Below are 19256 nucleotides of genomic sequence, written 5' to 3'. Positions count from 1 at the left end.
CTCACTGCTAACCTGGGATGGTCTCCTGCCAGAGCCTTGGGCTCGCAGCAGCAGCCTGACAGATCGCAAGAAACATGAACCAAGGAAGCAAAAAAACAAACCACCGTGCAGTTATTTTATATGACTTGCACGAAATAAATCTGTGAACTATAGGTGAGTCATAATACAATAAAGGACTCAATTAGGTTCAGAACAACACACCAGTGTTTTCCCTCATCTTAGCAACTAGTTCACTGGAATCCTGAGAGAACATAAGGGACATAAAGGACTCTGGTGTCTGTTTTACCCTTTACTGCAAGATAATTAATCTTACTAGAAAATTAAACCCAGACTGCCAGTCGGGCATTTTCAGGGTCAATAATTCTTAAGTTACTAGGATACCCATTAATGATACCCAAGTGGTATAGAGGAGTTACTGCCTCTACCCAAAATGGCTGGCTTATTCCCAAAAATGTGATTCATTCAGGGCAAAATATTTAAATCTGCAAATCCTTGGAGATTAACAGCAATTTTATTGTAAGTACCACTTTGATATTTTAAATACACACACACACACACACACACACAAAAGGAAGGGCTTCCCTGGTGGTTCAGACAGTTAAAGAATCCTCCCGCAATGCAGGAGACCTGGGTTCGATCCCTGAGTTGGGAAGATCCCCTGGAGAAGGGAATGGCAACCGACTCTTGCCTGGAGAATCCACCTGGGCAGTGGGAGCCTGGAGGGTTACAGTCCATAGGGTCTCAGAGTCAGACACAACTAACACTTTCACTAAAGGAAATCTAGAGTCTTAATTAAACTAGTGCAAAGCACTTATATACACAGCAGATACATAAAAATCATTACTTTTCAATTTTTCTAGTACATAAACCACCTGATTAATCTCTAAATTCAATACTGAAAAGCACAGCAATTTAAGGCTGGCACTCTACTAAGAACACCTACTAATCGGATTACGCTGCTTATTTTCAAATCCACACCCAACAATGCCTAGAATGACCTGGGAAATAAACAGGCTGGAAATGGTAACTCGAACAATTTCGCTAAAAAAAATATTGAACTTAGTGCCTGCTGCCTGTCTAAGTGTCCTAAAACAGGAAATTCGGTGCCATAGCGAACTGTTTTCCCCTTCTCCTCCAACGAACACTTATTAGAGGTGATCTTTCAGACGCCAGATCAAAGTAAACTGGATAAGAACTCTCAAGCTGAGCATAGGCAGGAAATTGCCCTGTTTGGCTCCAGTCCTCACCTGTGCTGAACACAAAGGACAAACAAGCATATGAGACCAGCGAACCCCACCCTCAAAACGAGGCCAAGGAGAAGTGCTAAGGCTGGAGGTGTGGGCTCTAGGAGCAGAAGGGGAAATCCTTGCTCAAGAGCCTGGGTAACAGTCTCCCTGGGTTGGGAGGGCCCCTGCCCACACCTGGAAAGACAGGTAAGAAGGGAACTGGAGGTTCTTTTTCTGGAGGCAATGGAGAGGTTCCAAGGGATCTTAAACTAGGACAACTTGATCCGGCTTTCATATAATAATTATCATGCGGAACAGTGTGGCAGATGGTTTGAAGAAAAACTCAGGAAGACAGGTTAGAAGGAAGCTGTGAGAGCTCAAATAAGTGACAAGAAGCTCAACCATAGGATGTCCCTGGTGGTTCCATGGCTAAGACTCTGTGCTCCCAATGCAAGGGGCCTGCATTCGATCCCTGGTCAGGGAACTAGATCCCACATGCTGCAACTAAGAGTTAACATGCAGTAACGAACTAAAGAAAGAAAGAACCCACGTGTAGCAATGCAGATCAAAGACCCCAAGTGCCACAACGAAGACCCAGTGCAGCCAAATAAATAATAAATAAATTTTTAAAAAAGAAAAGCTAAACTCTAAAGGGGTGGTGAGGAATGCAGAAAAGGAAAAACTTTCAACAGACATTTAGAAAGTAATCCCCGTACAATTGGGTTGCCAGGGGGATAAAGCAGAAGATACAGAAAGGAACTGAGACAGACAACCCAGGAAGGAGGAGAAAGCTCAGTGTGTGTGTATGTGAAGCGGTCCAGGGGAGGCAGATGTGAAACCTGCCACGCTCAGGTTCTCTGTGAGATGCTGCTGCAACATTTATAAGAACCGCCTAGTAAGCAGTGGACATAAAAGGAGGCAGAGCTCAGAAAACTTCGGGGAATTTCCGGCTGGAAAAATAACCTGGTGGTCATCAGTGGTTCAAGAGTTGAAGCCCTGAATGGAGATGAGACTAACCAGAGAAAGACTGAAGAAAGAGAAAAGATGGTTGAGGGCAGATCCTGAAGAAGGGGTGGGACAGGCAGCTTCTGGAGGAGACTGGAGCATGCCCGAAGAGGGGTGGCAGAGGATGAGATGGTTAGAGAGCATCACTAACTCAACAGGCATGAATCTGAGCAAATTCCAAGAGACAGTGGAGGATGGGGTGCCTGGCGCGCTGCAGTCCACGGGGCTGCAAAGAATCGGACACCACTTACCGACTGAACAACGACTGAAGAGGTAGAAGAAAGAGTAGAGAACACAAATGGGCAGTGCATGCGGGGCTGGTGGCCAGTAGTGTAGGACGTCACAAAGAGGTCACGCAGGCTATGCTCAAGCGCACTCCTGGACCTGGGCATCTAGGAGGCCATCACCGGGGACCCGGGCACGGAGGGTAGAGGGTGGAGGCGCACAGCCTGCACTGGGTTCAGAAAGTGGATGGGAAGAGAGCAAGCATGCAGAGTGTTTACCTACTTCTGTCTCCAGCGCTTGAGCTGTGAAGGGAACAAGAAAGAAGCAGTCGGAGTAAGACACCGCAGTGAGGAAGGGTTTGTTTTGCCTTTTCAGCTAGGAAAGGTCTGGATGGAACTACAGATTGTTAGGAAAGAGCCAGGTGACGGGAGAAAGATGTAAGGCAATCAGAAAGGGTGTGCAGGTGGCCGGGCAAGAGGAAGAACACCTCCTTCTCAGAGATCAAAAGGAAAGAGCGAACTGGTGGGTGTGGATGTGGAATTTTTTTTTTTGAGTCATCGTAGGTGGGACTGAGATTTATACCTGGTGACTGCCTCCTCTAAACAGTAGAAGCAAACTTAAAGGCCTCAGAGCAAGCCACATGGCTGCCACCATGTGAGCTGGAATCACCTTGTCGTTTGAATCATCTGTGCCACCCAACACGTGCATTTGTCAGATGCCGACACGAATGCAAGGCCAGGCAAAAAAACAGAGCACTCCTAATGCATTGTTCAAAGTGTTACACAAAGGATCATGACTCCAGAGAAGACATGTTGTGTGGCAGAAAGAGTATGAGAACCAGAGGGCAAGGGTCCTGGTTTTATGGCCCCCGGCTCTGCCACTTACGAGCTTAGATCATTAAACTTCTTAGCGACTTGGTTCCATGGCATGTTAGATGGTGGTTCCTGCCAAGTGCCCTGCCCGGCTCACAAAGTTGCTGTGACAATCGAGAGGAAACAAATACACAAGGGCTTGGGGAATTAAAAGGGGGATGGGGTGGGGGAGGCAGTCAAGTATTTCCGAGTGCATAAGCTTTGTAAGGGCTTCCCTGGTAGCTCAGCAGTAAGGAATCTCCCTGCTAACGCAGGAGACGGAGGTTCAATTCCAGAGTTGGGAAGAACCCTTGGAGGAGGGTATGGTAACCCACTCTGGTGTTCTTGCCTGGAGAATGGAGAGAGGAGCCTGGTGGGCTACAGGCCATGGGGTCACAAAGAGTCAGACACAACTGGCGTGACTATACACACACACACACACACACACACACACACACACACAAGCTTTGTAAAGTGAAATATTTACACCAGGTGTTGCCAAACTCTGAGAAAGGTGGCTGCTCAGGGGTGAGCAGGATGCTCGCCTTGGCAAACCAGCTTTTAAAAGCTCGAAAAACCCCAAGCAAATGCTCTCTTTCCCCAGGCTCTTCATCTGTTTAACATTAGAACATCAAATATTTAGGGCTTTATTCACCTCCAAAAACCATACCTGGGCACTCCTGGTCCCTCTGATCTGATCCAACCTACACACTCAAGTTACACTCCAATACCCAGGAACATATTCTGAGTCTTCATGCCTCCTCAACACTAACTTCTCACCTTGTTCCTGAAAGTCCAGCTCAAATTTCAACTCTAATCACACCTACCACCACTTACTGAGCTCTTACTATGTATCTAGTACTGGTTTAAGCACTTCATAAGGATGGCCATCCATCCACGGCCCCACTGTCCAGAAGAATAAATGGACAACACAGCAAGGTCGAGTTCCTTTGCCTCCAACCAATCTCCTTGAACCAAAGGTCCAGCTACTTCTATTAGATTTCACACCCTTTCCTGTCTTTATGTCTTCTCTCTCCTTAATCCTTGAGCTTGGAATATACTTTCGCCAATACCCAAAGTGCTCCAGAAGTCAACTCACAAAAATAACTGTGCAGCTTCCTCTTTTCAAAGTCAGTATAACATAGGTGTCACAGTTAAGGGCGTCGACTCGAGCTGAACTACTAGGATCTGAATTCTAGATCCAGCACTCACTGCCCGGGTGAACATGGAACAAATGAATCTCTCCGCGTCTCTGTAAATCTCTCACTAAAAAGGGACAGTGATGGTGCTCACACATAGAAAGCGTTTGGAGCAGTCCCTATCATAAGTGTGCAAGACCACAGTGAACATTACACGACGGTAATTAGTAATTCCATATTCTCCTTTCATACTGGTGATACTTTATATGTTTTATGGCATGGAATCAATGGACTTTTACCTATTTTTTATAAATAAAAAAAACTAAAAAGTCTTTCTTAGCAGCTCCCCTTTGTATCTAGAGGGTGTTTCAACATGGTTGACTAAAATGACAGAAACCTAGAATGTAAGAAGTGAATCCTTCTAGGTCTAAATTGTTCCTGACAGAAAAGGTTTTTAACATTTTGCAAGAATGTCCAGACTATCTGGCAATAGGAGAAATAATTTTTTTTTTAAACAAGTTAACATGTTCTCAGGCATGTGAAGGAAAAAAATGTTGGAAGTAACATAAGAAACTTTAATTATAGCATAAGATTCTACTAAATGTTTTCTCTCTCTAAAATGCAATAGCAAACATTTGCTTTGGGGTGGAGTGCTTTAAAAACTGAGCTGTAAGGGAAAGGAGAATCCACGAAGGGACTTGGAAGGGCACAGCATGCTCTTTCTTAATTCATGCAATGCAAGGCTTTAGTCTCGCCCAATATGAACTTTCGGAGTTCTTTTTTTTTTATAAGTTGGAACAAAAAAAAAACCCTAGGGTGATTTATCTAAAGGACAGAGCTAGAAGTAGGACCTCTAATTACTTAAATACTGAGGCCTCTAGATTAAAACATTAAACCTCAAAAGCTTTCAGCCGAAGGGATTAAGGAGATTAGAATGGGCTTGACAAATTACCACAGGGTTAGGGGGTTAGAAAAAAGCAGAGAAAAAGTAGGCCAAGCTTAAACAGGGAATAAAATGAGGCTCAAGAAAAATCTAATGATGTGTGTGGACCCTGAGCATCTGTGTGCGGCATGGGGGAAGGCAGTGGGGGGTGTGCGGGGAGGAGAGGAGAATGGTCGACCTCGGGATTTCAACAATTAAAAAGGAACAACATTCATGTAGAACTGCTTAGAAAGTTCTTGGAAAATGTGAATGTGCCGCAAAGTTAACCTTGGAAAATGATTTTCAAATAGATCTTGGCAACTAGAGAGGAGAAACCCAAGGCCAAAAACTAAACTTGTTATGATAACATGAAGTAAGATCTTCTCTTTAAAGGCATGCTGCTTAAGTATCTCATGCATATGGGCCACTCCCTCCAAAACAGCCTCAGTCAAGATCGCTGGCTAACTGGGTCATCAACAGGACTCCCCTTGGAATATCTGGTTTTCTGTCCCTGAAGATTATCAGCTGGCTGAAAATAAAACACAATTAATCTAGAGAAGAGCTGCAATGACTCGGGTGGCTATGTGAGAGCCTGGGAGAACACACAGCCTGGAAAGATTATAAAGCAGTGAACGTCTCCACCTTGGCAGAGGCACAGCATGAGGGACCCAGGGGGGATCCAATAACCCTCCACAAACATTTCAAGTGTGAAAACAACAAAGAGGAACAGGAATTTCTTATCCTGGTACCAAATGTACTTCTGGCATCATGAGAAGGAAAGTAAAACCTACGAAGAAAACAACTCCAGTTAATATCACCCAAAAAGATGTTCCAGGTTCAATCGTAGGCTTTCTTCTTGCTCTGTAAGCAATTCTATTCTTTGCACCAACTCACTTCTAGCAATTTTAGAGTTCTTTTTTCAAAAATATTTTGCTTCTGTTATTTAAAATGTTTCCTTCAGAGTTTAAAGAGGTTCTTCAAACTAAAAAAAAAAAAAGCCAGAATGAGGAAATTAAAGGTGGCAGCATCTACTCAGTTCTAGCTGGCAAAACAGAAAATATGATTTTTCACCAGATTTCTCCATTTTGTAAACACTAGCTCAAAGGGGAGGAAAAAAAGAAAAAACACATTATATAGGCAAAACAAAATAGTCTGCAGGTCCAATCTAGCCCTTGGGCTGTTTGCAGCTTCAACTCAAACCTGTCAGTCATTTGCCACTATTTTTAAACGTCTATATTTAGATATTTGGGGATCTAAAATTTAGCCAAGCAGATACAGGTTAGTCACTATTCATTATTTCTCATAAATAGAACGTACTCTGCCTCAGACTCTCAACGTCCTCGAAGAACTGTGCACACAGACAACCTTTCTCGCTCTGCCATCATTATCCTCACAAACATGTAAGTCACATAGGTCTGCCCAAGTTAACTGAGTTCCAGCTCATGGAATCTAATTTAAATCTGCAATAAAAGAGCTACTGTAATACAAATATTTTTAGGAAACTGAATGGGGCTAAATAAGTTTGTATCAGAATCTTACTTTCCCCCATGAACTTGAAAATGTTGGAGATTCAAGGAAAAAAGGGCTTCCCAGGTGGTGTTACCTGCCAAAAAAAAAAAAAAGGGCTTCCCAGGTGGTGTTACCTGCCAAAAAAAAAAAAAACCAGGAGACAGAAGAGACACGGGTTCAATTCCTGGGCAGGGAAGATCCTCTGGAAGAGGGCATGGCAAACCACTCCAGTATTTCTTGCTGGGAGAATCCCACGGAAAGAGGAGACTGGTGGGCTTACAGTCCATAGCATCACAAAGAGTTGGACATGACTGAAGTCACTTAGCATGCAAGGAAAACAAGAAAAAACACATACACATGAGCTGTAGAGGAAGCATGTATGTAGGCTTGGGGACCCTAGTCCCTTATTTCTTCCCTGTGGTTCCTCTCATGTCCTGCTCAGCACAAGCAGACTCATCAATTCAGCAGATCTTTTGCTCTCAGGGTCCACATGGGAGACCCCAAAACCAGGGGGCCTTTCTTGAACTTCTTGCGGCTTGTTATCAGTCCTTCTGAAACAGTTTCATTTCCAGGCTCTAGAAGAAACCTCATGAGAATCAGCTACAAACACTTGAGTCCACCTGTACACTTGCTGAATTTTCTACGATGGGGCCCAGGAATTTTTATTTTTAGACATTTGTATTTTTAACCAGCTTCCCCCAGGTGATTCAAACCTGCCACTGAGTTTCAGAATGAATGCATAAAATGAATGCACAAATTCCCTTTGATCTACAGTCCAGGGTTTATAACCCAAGAAAACTTCTAACAGTCTCTGTACATCACGCAGCATAAACCACTGGCACACACTTGCCCTCTGCTTGGAATACTGATACGGTTTAACTCCTAACACACCTACTGTATAGCCTGGATGCTGATGTGCCCCCAAAAGTCAGGCTGAGATCCTGTCTCCCAAAGGTGATGACAGTAAGAGGTGGGAGCCTCAGGGAGATGCTTAAGTTGTAAGGGTAGAGTCCTCAGAAATGGAATTGTTGCCTTTGAAAAGAAGTTTCAGAGAAAGTCCTAGTCCCTCCCACCACGTAAGGACGCAGCAAGAAGGCATGGTCTGGGAACCCACAAGAAAGCCCTCATGAGAACATGACCATGCTGATGGCCTGATCTTGGACTTTTAGCCTCCAGAACTGTGAGAAATGAATGTCTCTGGTTTACAAGCCATTCAATCTGCGGCATTTTGTTATACCGGGTCACATGGTCTAAGGTAACTCCTCACTTTTTTCAGTTCCACTCACCATTCAGATCTCACTCAATACTTCCCCTGAGGATTCTTTTCTAAGCACCTACACTCTAAGCCACAATCCCCCTTTATGGGGATTAATAGTTTTTGTGTTGTGTTATGTCACTTCAGTCGTGTCCCACTCTTTGCAACGCCATGGACTGTAGCCCTCCAGGCTCCTGCCATCCATGGGATTCTCCAGGCAAGAACAGGAGGGGGTTGCCATTTCTTTCTCCAAGGGATCTTCCCAGCCCAGGGATCTCTTATATCTCCTGCACTGGCAGGTGGGTTCTTGACCACTAACGCCACAGGGCAGTCCCAATAATAATAGTTTGCAAATTCCCTTATATTATAGAATTAGATTAGAGTCCCTTATATTATGGGGTTAATGGAACCTGCCATAGTTCTTACACATTGATCTCAGTGGTTATTTGAATAGTGTCAGTTTCTAACTAGATAGCTAAGGTCCAAGAGGACAGACATCACCTGGGGTTTGCCCACCACTGTAACCCCATCCTCAGCAGCAGGCTTGCCATACACTAGGTGTTGAAGATATATTAAAGTACGGAACTAATGATGGGACATGGAAGCGGGGGAACGTAACAATACTCTGAGCAGGATATACACCATCGACATAGCAGAAGTGAACCTCTTAAGGGGTTAGTTCATTTCATAACAGGGAAGTTCCTCTTTTCAGGGTTTAAGATAGTAAGAGAGCTAAACATGAAAGTAGGGAAGACTGTATGCACGAACGCAAAGTGAATCATTATCACAGTTTTCCACTATGGATTACTCCACAGTACAAGGCCGGCAGTTTCCTTAAAATGGTAGGTGTAATTTAAGAATCGCATGCATTAAGGTAGTCCAACAATGAATTCACAGCTGCAGGTGACACCTGAGTCTTGAAAGGAGGTTGAAGGATTTGGTATCAGAAAATGTTCCCAAATGATGTCATGAGAGGCCACAGCAAAGAGCAATTGCTTTGCAGAAATGAGAAACTCATCAGATTTCAAAGCCAGATTTCTCCAGAGGGGAATGACGGAGGACCATATGAGGAGGTAGAAGCAGAAGCAAATTTAAACTGACAGTGAAAAAAATAAATAAATAAACTGACAGTGAACCTTGCTGGGTTCCAAAGGGACTTATTTGCACAAATTAAGATACTTGAAATATTTACACATACACATCAAACCTTGAGTGAAAAAAACAGAAACCTATCATTTCCCCTCATCTATAAGCAGATTCTCAACATTTCCAAGATGATCTTTGATTTTTTGTTCCCAAAGACCCAGTAGGACCCCATTTCCTCCCACGCCTGAGCTTGCCACAGCTTGCAGAACTGACCCAGGGAGGGTCTGGTTGCGGGCCTCTTCAGCTGCACCTGCCTGGTCCCCAGACTTCAAACCCTCACTACACGCAAACAGAGCCCAAATTGATTTCCAGTGCTAAGATGAGATTTCTTTTGTGTTATGATTTCCATTCATCTTGTGTGAAACTTCCAGGATTTAAGCTATGTCAAGTGGTTCAAAATGGAGTCCCAGTGACCAACGTGAACTTCTGTATTAGTTGTTCTGAAAAGTCTACCATAGAGTCATGAATGTCTTAAGAGCAAGACCATGACACCCACAGATAAATTCCTTAAAATGAGCCCACTGAGCCAAGCAACTAAAGGCTCTCCTCGGGAGGACCCGACTCCCCTCCTGAGAGCCGGTCCCTGGCTGCTGGAGGCTCTGTCCCAGCAGAGGGCAAATTCTGCTCATGCTTGTCCCGAGACCCAGGGCTGAACCAGAGGCCACTGTTCATGCTGAGATGCTGCCTTTCTGGACTTCTTGGAGTGGTTTGTCATCCCCTTTCCTATTTTCCCCATTTGACTGACCTGTGCCACGTGCTTATCGAATTCTGGCTCCATTTCATTTATTTCCAATCCTGTGATTCTTACCCCTCCACAAACACCCAGTCTTAATGTTTTCTCTGGGCTGGTCTACTACTGACCATGGTCAATATGTCCTGTCTACCTAGATACTGAATGGTATCTCAAACATAATGCGCCATCTACCCAGAGCTCCTGGTTTTCCCTCCAAACCTGTTAGGCCCAGGTCAACTCCATCTCTGGAGCAGGTATCATCTCACCATCCAAACCCTTCTAATAGGGCCTTCCTCAGGACTTCCCTGGTGATCCAGTGGTTGAGACTCCAAGCTTTCAATGCAAGAGACAAGGGTTCAATTCCTGGTCAGAGAACTAAGATCCCATTTTGTTGAAAGGCATTGCCCCCACTCACCACCCCCCCCAAAATAGATCCTTCCTTGATGTCTCACTTTCACTCACACCTCAAGCCCACTCACATCTCCATTCAATCACAAAGCCCTGGAATCTGTCCGCGACTCACCACACCCACTGCCGTTATCCTACTCCAAGCCACCGGCATCTCCTAACCCCACAGTCTGGCCTCCCCACTTCGGTCACCTTTGTCCCTCCAAGCCATTCTCCACCCAGAAGCCAGAGTGATCCCTTCCAAAAATAAAGAAAGTAGATATCTCATTCTCCTGCTCAAGAGCCTCCAGTGGTCTCCGTGAGTATTTTTTTTCTGAGGGAGTATAACTGCTTTACAATATTGTGTTTGTTTCTGCCGTACTATTGAGTGAATCAGATATATATATATATCCACTCCCTCTTCACCTTCCCTCCCACCCCAACCCACCCATGTAGGTCACCACAGAGCACCAAGCTAAGCTCCCTGTGCTATACAACTGCTTCCCACTAGCTGTTTTTCACAGGATAGTGTGAATATACATCAATCTTAATCTCCCAGTTCACCCCACCCCTCTTCCCCTCACACATCCATTCTCTCTGTCTGCATCTCTATTCCTGCCCTGCAAACAGGTTCATCTGTACCATTTTTCTAGATTTCATATATATGTGTTAATACACGATATTTGTTCTTCTCTTTCTGATTTACTTCTCATTCTGACTTGGGGCTTCCTTGGTGGCTCAGATGGTAAAGAATCTGCCTGCAATGCGGAAGACCTGGGTTCCGTCCCTGGGCCGGGAGTATCCCCTGGAGAAGGAAATGGCAACCCACTCCAGTATTCTTGCCTGGAGAATCCCAGGGACAGAGGAGCCTGGTGGGCTATAGTCCATGCGGTGGAAAAGAGTCAGAATGACTGAGGGATATCTCATTTGATTTTGCAAGGCATTGCCCACCCCCCCCCCCCCAAAATAGATCCTTCCTTGCTCCATGCAGATTTAAAAAGCAGAAGTAGAAAGACAGTAGAACTGAGAGTTCTAGCTCTGGCTCTGCTACTAACTAAACTGTAGCAAAATTAAGTGCCTTCACCCTTCTATGCTTTATTTGCAAGGCTGTAGGTTTAGTCATAAAATTCTAATATTCTGAATCCAGTACACAATTTAACATGCCTACCTCCGCTTACTCTAATTCTCCCTTTCAGTAAAATGTCTGTTTCCTAAGTCCTGCCTCTTAGCACAACTCCTCCGGCCCAAGGTCCACACTTAGGAACACTCACACAGAGATGCCTTGGTTTTCCTCTCACTCTCATTTGTTCACTTCGGGTAGAAAAGCACTAGAAAGGAATCTCAGCCTTGCATCTGGGCAGCTCCATCTCTGAAGTGGCAACTCTACAGCTGGAAGGCATCCACACGCGATGGCAGAGTTCTGGCTGTACCCTCAGATGGGTCATTTCAAGCCACTATACATCTTCCAGTTGACACAAAACTAAAACCAACATGCCCAGGGAAAAACCCAGCACAGACTGTGTGCTCTGGCCTCTGTTTAGTCAGAATGTTGACCCTGTGATAATTTTTTTCCCTGTAGGATTTTAGGAAAGACTAAGTTTTAACTGTGAGCATGACTTATCCCAGAAAGGAATACCATCTTCTAGGAGAACCAACTAAAATATACAAACCCAGTGTTGCCCATGAATTGGAAGGACAGAAATGAGTAAGGAACTCATATGTATGTATGTGGTTTGAGAATAAAGGACTCCAAGCAGACAAGATGACTTTCCCATTTAGGTCCATTTTGAACAACACAGTTTGATGGAAGCAATAGGGAAGGGGGAACAAAGAAACAAACCTCAAAACCCTCATGCTCAGAAAGCCAGGAAAGGAAGCGTCCTCCGATCGGCCTTAAGACAAATTCAGCAAATAAAGGAAAACCACTCAGCCATGCCCACGGCCCTTCCCGGAGCTCTATCAACAGCCAACTTCCCCTTCCGCCCTGGTATTCTCTGTGCTTCTGTACCAAGGCCACCAACAGCCCAAGCAGTCGCTTATTTTCTTGTTCTACATTCAGAATTTGCCTGCTCTGGGGTCAGCTCCCTGCTGTTTTTTTTTTTCTGTCCCCCACCCTCTATGCTTTTCTTTGATTCACCAGAATACTAAAATTTGAGATTTTTAAATCCAATCTATATGTCTTAAAAACCATAAAGAATTGTCATCTTATGGGGTCTATGAACAGAAAATAAATGGTAAGTCTGTGAAATGCAAGATCTTACTTAAAAGAGCTAAAAACAAATCTAAAATCTAGCCAGAGAGCACCAGTATTCCTGCTCCCCAGACTGACTTCCCTTCATTACAAGTTCTTTGCCCAGAGCCCTCCATCTGCCCAAGCCTCAGTTCCATCCTCCCATGCCACCCACACTGCCAGGGGCTTCAAGAGTTGGCACCACAGCTGCCACTGGCCTGACAGCCCCACTCAAAGCCTGGACGGAGCTACTATGTTAAAATGAAGGCTGACTACAAACACAGGCTGAAGACCGTTTACATCTACTCATTGTTGATAGCAGAACAAAAACAAAACAAAACAAAGAAAATCCCGTTCTCTTATCACCAAATCTATGGAGGATTTTGTGCGTTCCAAACGTCCACTCAGAAAATATGCAAGAATATGTACACTTACGGCAGATTCGTGTTGTTTTAAGGCAGAAAACAATACAACCTTGTAAAGCAATTACCCAATTAAAAACAAGTTAAAAAGAAAATATGCAAGGGCCATCTAATGCGGCCCTATGTTTGAAATATGTATTAAGTCCAAGGAGCTTTAAGACCCTGGAGACATCTCAACTGGCCTCATCATTTTTTTTTTTTCTTTAAACCAATAAAGCAAAACGTTATCTGCCACCCTCTCACCTAAAAAGTCTACAGGAAAACCTGTTGGCTGAATTTACATGGGCTCACAATCTTAAGGCTGAAGTGTGAGACTTTCTCTATGCACCTAGTAGCAGACAGCTCCTGAATTGTGTCGTGTGTGTAGGCTGACCATCTTGCTAGCCTGCCTTCTCTCTGGGGCAGGGACCCACCTTGGGCTTACCCATATGACTGGGCACTTGGTAGACAATGCAAATATTCGTTTACTTGCCTTAAAATTGTTTTAAAGCAAATTTAGTTGCTTAGTTTTCTTTTGGAAGGAAAATAAAAGTCAAATTGTCCCCTTAACTTTAAAAAAAAAAAAAAAAAAACTAGGAAAATATAACAGACCTTATTTGATAAATAAAGCGAAGAAAACTCCAATACGTTTTTCTGAATTATAAGGAGGGCTGACTGACCATAGGGGTTTACCCGATGGCCCAGTGGTTAAGGATCCCTGGGTTGGGAAGATCCCTTGGAGGAGGAAATGGTAACTCACTCCAGTATTCTTGCCTGGATAATCCCATGGACAGAAGAGCTTGGCGGGTTATAGTCCACAGGATCACCAAGAGTCAGACATGACTGACCATAGGAGAGAAGACCCCTATTCTTCTCCACCTTCATTCTCTGCTCTTCCCCACCGCTCATCCCAGCACAAAATGTTCAATAAATGCCTCACAGCAGTGAATGTGTGTAACTTACAGGGTTAAAGGGAAAGTTCTACCATCTTGGTCATTTCTACCATCCTCTCCACCCGCCACCCACCCCACCCCCAGCCATTTCTAATTTTTCTTCAACCTGAAAACCAGTCACATTTCGAAGATATCCAGAGACACTCCAGCTCAAGACTTAACTGTGGCCGGAACCCCAACCTCTTCTAAACCAAAAGTTGAAGTCACAAAGAAACAGATTTTCCTCCTTCAAGATAAGGGTTATCTTTCCAGCTGAGGATCCTGGAGTCATTTTCTCTTTTTTTTTTTAACCTTCCAACACTATGTAAAACTGGTATGTAGACGCGCGCGCGTGCACACACACACACGCACACGCACACACACGTATGCGCACACACATCTCTCGGCAATGGATATGCAAATTAGAATGTCTATACATGCAACTGAACCACAGGTTTTACTTTAACAGATAAGTGCTAAAATAAATGCACTTCAAACGTTTCACTTTGCACTACGAATGTGAACTTGAGTAACTGGTGCTAATTTAGAACTGCAGCGCTAGGACGGGTGCTCTGATTCTCCTCATTCAAGCACCGCACTGCCATTTGTCAAAAGAGCAGAAAAAGGAATTTTTCCTTTGTTGAAAAAGACTGAGTGTTTTGGTTTCGTCAAAAAGCCATCGCTGAATACCGTTCTGTATTATATTTGTGACTCACTCTCAAATGAGATGTTACCACACCCCGACTCTTCTTTCATAGGTGATAAATAAAATAGAACAGAAATTTAGTTTCAAAGTTTCTTACCACATACAGGGAACAAATCTTTAAAAATTAATACTTTGCCTTCAACATTTTGACCTCGTTTTCCCTTTTTTATGGTTTGGATCTGAAGAAAAACTAACTGGGACAGAGGATCTATCAACCAGAACAATTTTTTTCTTTATATTTTCTTTAATGAAGTCAGTGCCACCCCCCCACACCACAAAGTCAAAAATATCAAAGACAGCTCAAAACCTGTCTGAGACTTTCATGATACAACAGTCCTCTGCCTTGACTGGGTTGTGGGTCGTACAGGCATATACATTTGTGAGGTGTACACATTTTTCAAAACAGAGTAAGCTGTCCTCTAACCAGCTCTATATTTTACTGTATGTAAATCACGGCTCAATAAGAAGATTTTTCAAAACCTCCTACAAATCACATTTCAGTATCTGTCATCAGTAATCCACCTCAGACCTGAGTTTTCTGCGTGCCAACAAGATCCTAAAGCCAGGAAAGAATCTCCCTCTACAAAGGCCACGGACACCCCTGCCCTGAAAACTACCCCCTCAAATCTTCCTTCCCGCAGAAATCGCCCCAGATGTGGACTTCCACTCACCTCGACTGACTGAGAAGGCATTTTCAGCTTCGTGAGCTTGGCTTTGGCAGGCACTTTTAAGTCTGATTTCTCAAAGGTCTGCTGCCGGTACTCCTCCGGCAGGGGTTTCAGTTCAGGAGACTCGCTAGGAGCCTGGTCTTGACCGTCCATGGGCCGGACATAAGCCGTGGGCTTCTGCTGCATTGCAAGGCTTTTTGAGGGGAGGGAGGGTGGGGGGAAGGTCTGAGAAGGTGGCTGAGGAGGGGCTACCCCAAGGCTGGCCACTGCCACTGTGCTGTCTTGAGGGGTCTCTTTATCGTGCACCTTTACCGCTAGGTCCTTGGGAGACTTGGCCAGGCAGTAGCCTTTATTGCTACTGCTACTGCTGGGAACTTTGCCGCTTCCTTGCGTCCTGGGAGCAGTCTGCTGGTTGGAATGTACAGGTGACAAAGGGGGGACTGGGGAAGGCAAAGAGAACAGAGGCGAAAGTTCCCTCTCCGGGGCAGAGTCTGTCGTCAAAGCACAGTGGTCTCCATCAGCCCTGCGGTCACCCTTTTTGTGATGACTAGAGCCGTACCCCTCTTGACCGAGGCGCTCTTGGGTCAGGTGCTGGCTGTCCGGTGGGCCATAGCTTTTGGCGTGGAGACTTGGCATCGGTTCCATTCTTGGCTGCGCCATCTTTGGGTGGTGGCCGATGTTACCAGCAGGATGTGGTCCACAGGTAGGAGTGTTAACGGGCTGGTGGTGGACACTGGTGTGGAAGGAGTGGGGTGGAATGCTGCTCCCCTTCTCAGGAAATAAAGGGTATCTCGGCTTCCCCAGCCTATTTTCAGAAGCATCCAAGCGCTGGGGGTGGGACTTGCTACTAAGGAACTCCTTCATCTCTTCATAGTTTCCCAGCATGTTCTGTATCCGACTGGATAGCTCATCACCTTTCTCTGTCTGAAAAAAGAGAAGACAACAGAGTTAGATACTAAGGGACAAAAGGAGAAGAGAAATCACCATTTAGTAAACCACGTTACATAATGCCGTTAGAAAAGAAACATCTCAATATAACGTGTAACACAGAATTTAACATGCAACTTTAACTCAATTCCCCTGTTGAGAAGCCTGCCATGGACAAATATTACTAAATACAGGAGACGAACATTACAAAAGAAAACCACAAACTTTGATCAATTTGATTAATGAGGTTCAGAGGACTTTTATATTTTGTCTTCAAAAACAATCTCTAGGATAACTGTCTTATTTCCACAGTTGCGACCCTTGTTCAGACTCACTTTCAACACAAAGTCAAACATGCTGATAAATCAGACTTTCCCGTATTCAAGAAATACCTTGTATGGCTCTCCAAAAAGGGGGATCTTTTCAGAAAATGCCTCTTTATCTTGGTGAGCTTCCTGGTTGCGTCTTTCCTTCTCTCTAATTCGAAGCAGGTTTCTGTCTTCATTGTACAAGCTGCTTCAGACGCCACAAAAGAACACAAACAAAGTTTATCAGTATCCAAGCTTTGCTGCGCACGCACGTTTGTGAGGGAGGCAAGGACAGCTCAAAAAGCTGTGACAACAGAGAGCGGATTTAAAGAAAGCCCAAGGGAACCTCCCTGGAGGTCCAGTGGCTAAGACTCCAAGTTCCCAATGCAGGGGGCCTGGTTCGATTCCTGGTCAGGGAACCAGATCCCGCATGCCAAAACAAAGAGCCCACATGCCAAATAAATAAATAAAAACAAATCCTAAAAAAGAAAGAAAGAAAGCCCAAGTGTCTCATCCTGCTCCTAGATTAAGGCCACAGTCAACTAACTGGCTGTGACCCCCCAGCTCCGGTCCTGGCTCTGGTAACCTAAGCATTCATTTTGCCCGCCTGCCTTTGTGGCTCAGGACTGACTCCAAACAGAACAGTCTTTTATAGTCAGTGGGGGAACTGAGACAAGATTAATGATATTTTTGCTTCCAGTCTGCAAAATACCAGGTAGAGGTGGAAGCTTTTCATCTGAAGAAGTCAGCAGGATGTGAACTTTATTCCTGGATCAGTATTGTACATTTTGGAAGATTAAAATCAAAGGGCTTATTTCATAATTAAAAGATTACCAGGCACCCAAAACAGCATTTACTTTCTTTTCAGCCCACTCTCCTGGAAGTGTCTTAGCATGTAAACCTGAAAAGATAATTTTTATTTCTCATTTCAAGTGTCAAGGATGGGAAAATCCGATTTTAGATGTCAGCTCTACCACGGAGAAACCTATAATCTGATGGCCCAATTTAAACCACATAAAAACGTATCCTAAATCATCAGCCCTGGCACAGAAGGGGTTAAGATCTGTCAACCAAATTACAAAAACTGGAAACCCACAAGAGTGCAGTTTTGGCGTATAAACCAGAAGTGGGCTTGCCTTAGGTCAGAACTGAGGCCAGGCCATCCCAACCCCACATGTGGTATGTAAGAATAATGAAAATAAGAACTGGTAAGAAGGGTCTTTCCCTGGTGGCTCAGTGAAGAATCCACCTGTCAGGTGCAGGCGACATGGGTTCGATCCCTGACCCAGGAAGATCCCACGCGCCTCGGAAGGAAGCCCGTGAACCACAACTACGAGCCTGTGCTCTAGGGCCTGGGAGCCACAACTCCTGGAGCCCAAATGCCCTAGAGCCCGTGCTCCACAGCAAGAGGAGCTACTGCAGTGAGAAGCCCACGCACCACAGCTGGGGAAAAGACCATGCAACAAGGGAGACCCCGCACAGCCAAAAAAAAAAAAAAAAAACTATGGGAAGACTTCTGCCCTTATAGACGTGCTTTAGCATATCTACGGAAACCCCAGTTTATTATCTGAATAAATCAAAAAATATTCAGCTGTCTCTCCAAGGTACTATGTGCCTTAGGAATTCTAGCCTTGCTGTTGGACACCCTACCCTCCATCCCCTTCTCGGCCTCTCTCAGGACTTCTCTGATTTCCCTGACCTGAGCCTACTTACTGGTCTCCCTGCCTCCCCTACATTGCATCCCTCTAATTTAGCCTTCTTGCAGAAAGAAATAGGACCTAAGGCTCTGGTTCTCATGTCACTACCCGTATTTTAAAATAGCAAGTGTTCAACGGCCCTTTGCTGCTGCAGAATCAACTCTCAACCCTTGCTTTGGCATTAAAAACTTCCCCATGATCTAGATCGACCCCAAAATGACCTTGCTGCCTGCCAGCTGGTCCACCGTGTGCATTCTACCTGACAGCCTTGTCCATTTCCCAAACACACCTGGTCAAGGGCACCCTCCTGTTCTAATCCCCCCACCCCCAGAACCCTCTTTCACTGAAGGATAACAATTCTTCCAGGACCAGTGTACCCACAAAGCATGATTCTCCTGCAAATCACCTCTATATTCCAGGCACATCAGACTACTCCCTGCTCCTCAGTGATATTGTGGACTTTGATGCTTTCATTTGCATTACATGAATTTCTTCTGCTTCTCTCTCAACCACATACACTAGCCCCGATTTCCAACTACCAGTAACTATCTGGAGTCACTCCAATTTCACCCACCCTCAAGGCTTCCTCCAATCCACCTGACGATATATCATGTGGTTCTCCCTCTCTTTTCCCCTTTCCCCTTGAAAAGAGGAAGACCCATCATAATAGAACCTCTCATATTTTTCTGTCTCCTGGTGCTAATGCAGAGCCCTCTGCATAAAAGCTAAACACTCAATGTTTTTTAATTTAAAAATAGTCACTATGCTTACAGTGTATTACTTGTAACTTTTAAAATATAACTCTGAAAGACACGTGTAAGAACAGTGTTTAAAAAATTATAATCACTACAAAATGACTCTGCTGTTTCTATAGGCTTTCAATCTATAGGTTGGGGCGGGGCTGGGGGGTGGCGTGGCAGGGGCTAACCTCCCTGGTTGAATTCACTGGGATGTAGTGAAGAATTACCTGCTTGGACCACGATAGCACA

General features: G+C 44.6%; 1 protein-coding gene across 6 annotated transcripts in view; it reads right to left on the bottom strand.

Moving 5' to 3' along the window:
* AFF1 (AF4/FMR2 family, member 1) overlaps window positions 1-19256 on the bottom strand; it is a 197602-nt gene that overhangs the window by 84517 nt on the left and 93829 nt on the right. For 3 of the 6 annotated variants that reach the window (XM_010833775.1, XM_010833776.1, XM_010833778.1), the window contains 2 exons: window positions 16655-16778; window positions 15339-16259 (listed from right to left, as the gene is read on the bottom strand). In XM_010833775.1, coding sequence (XP_010832077.1) covers window positions 15339-16259; window positions 16655-16778 — 1045 coding nt within the window. The remainder of the gene's footprint in view (window positions 1-15338; window positions 16260-16654; window positions 16779-19256) is intronic. The other 3 variants (XM_010833777.1, XM_010833779.1, XM_010833774.1) reach the window with 1 other exon arrangement.

The sequence above is a fragment of the Bison bison genome, unplaced genomic scaffold, assembly GCF_000754665.1.
Source record: "Bison bison bison isolate TAMUID 2011002044 unplaced genomic scaffold, Bison_UMD1.0 scf7180017863888, whole genome shotgun sequence".
Taxonomy (NCBI): domain Eukaryota; kingdom Metazoa; phylum Chordata; class Mammalia; order Artiodactyla; family Bovidae; genus Bison; species Bison bison.
The sequence above is the reverse complement of the archived record's forward strand: the minus strand, read 5'-3'. Positions and strand labels throughout refer to the sequence as shown.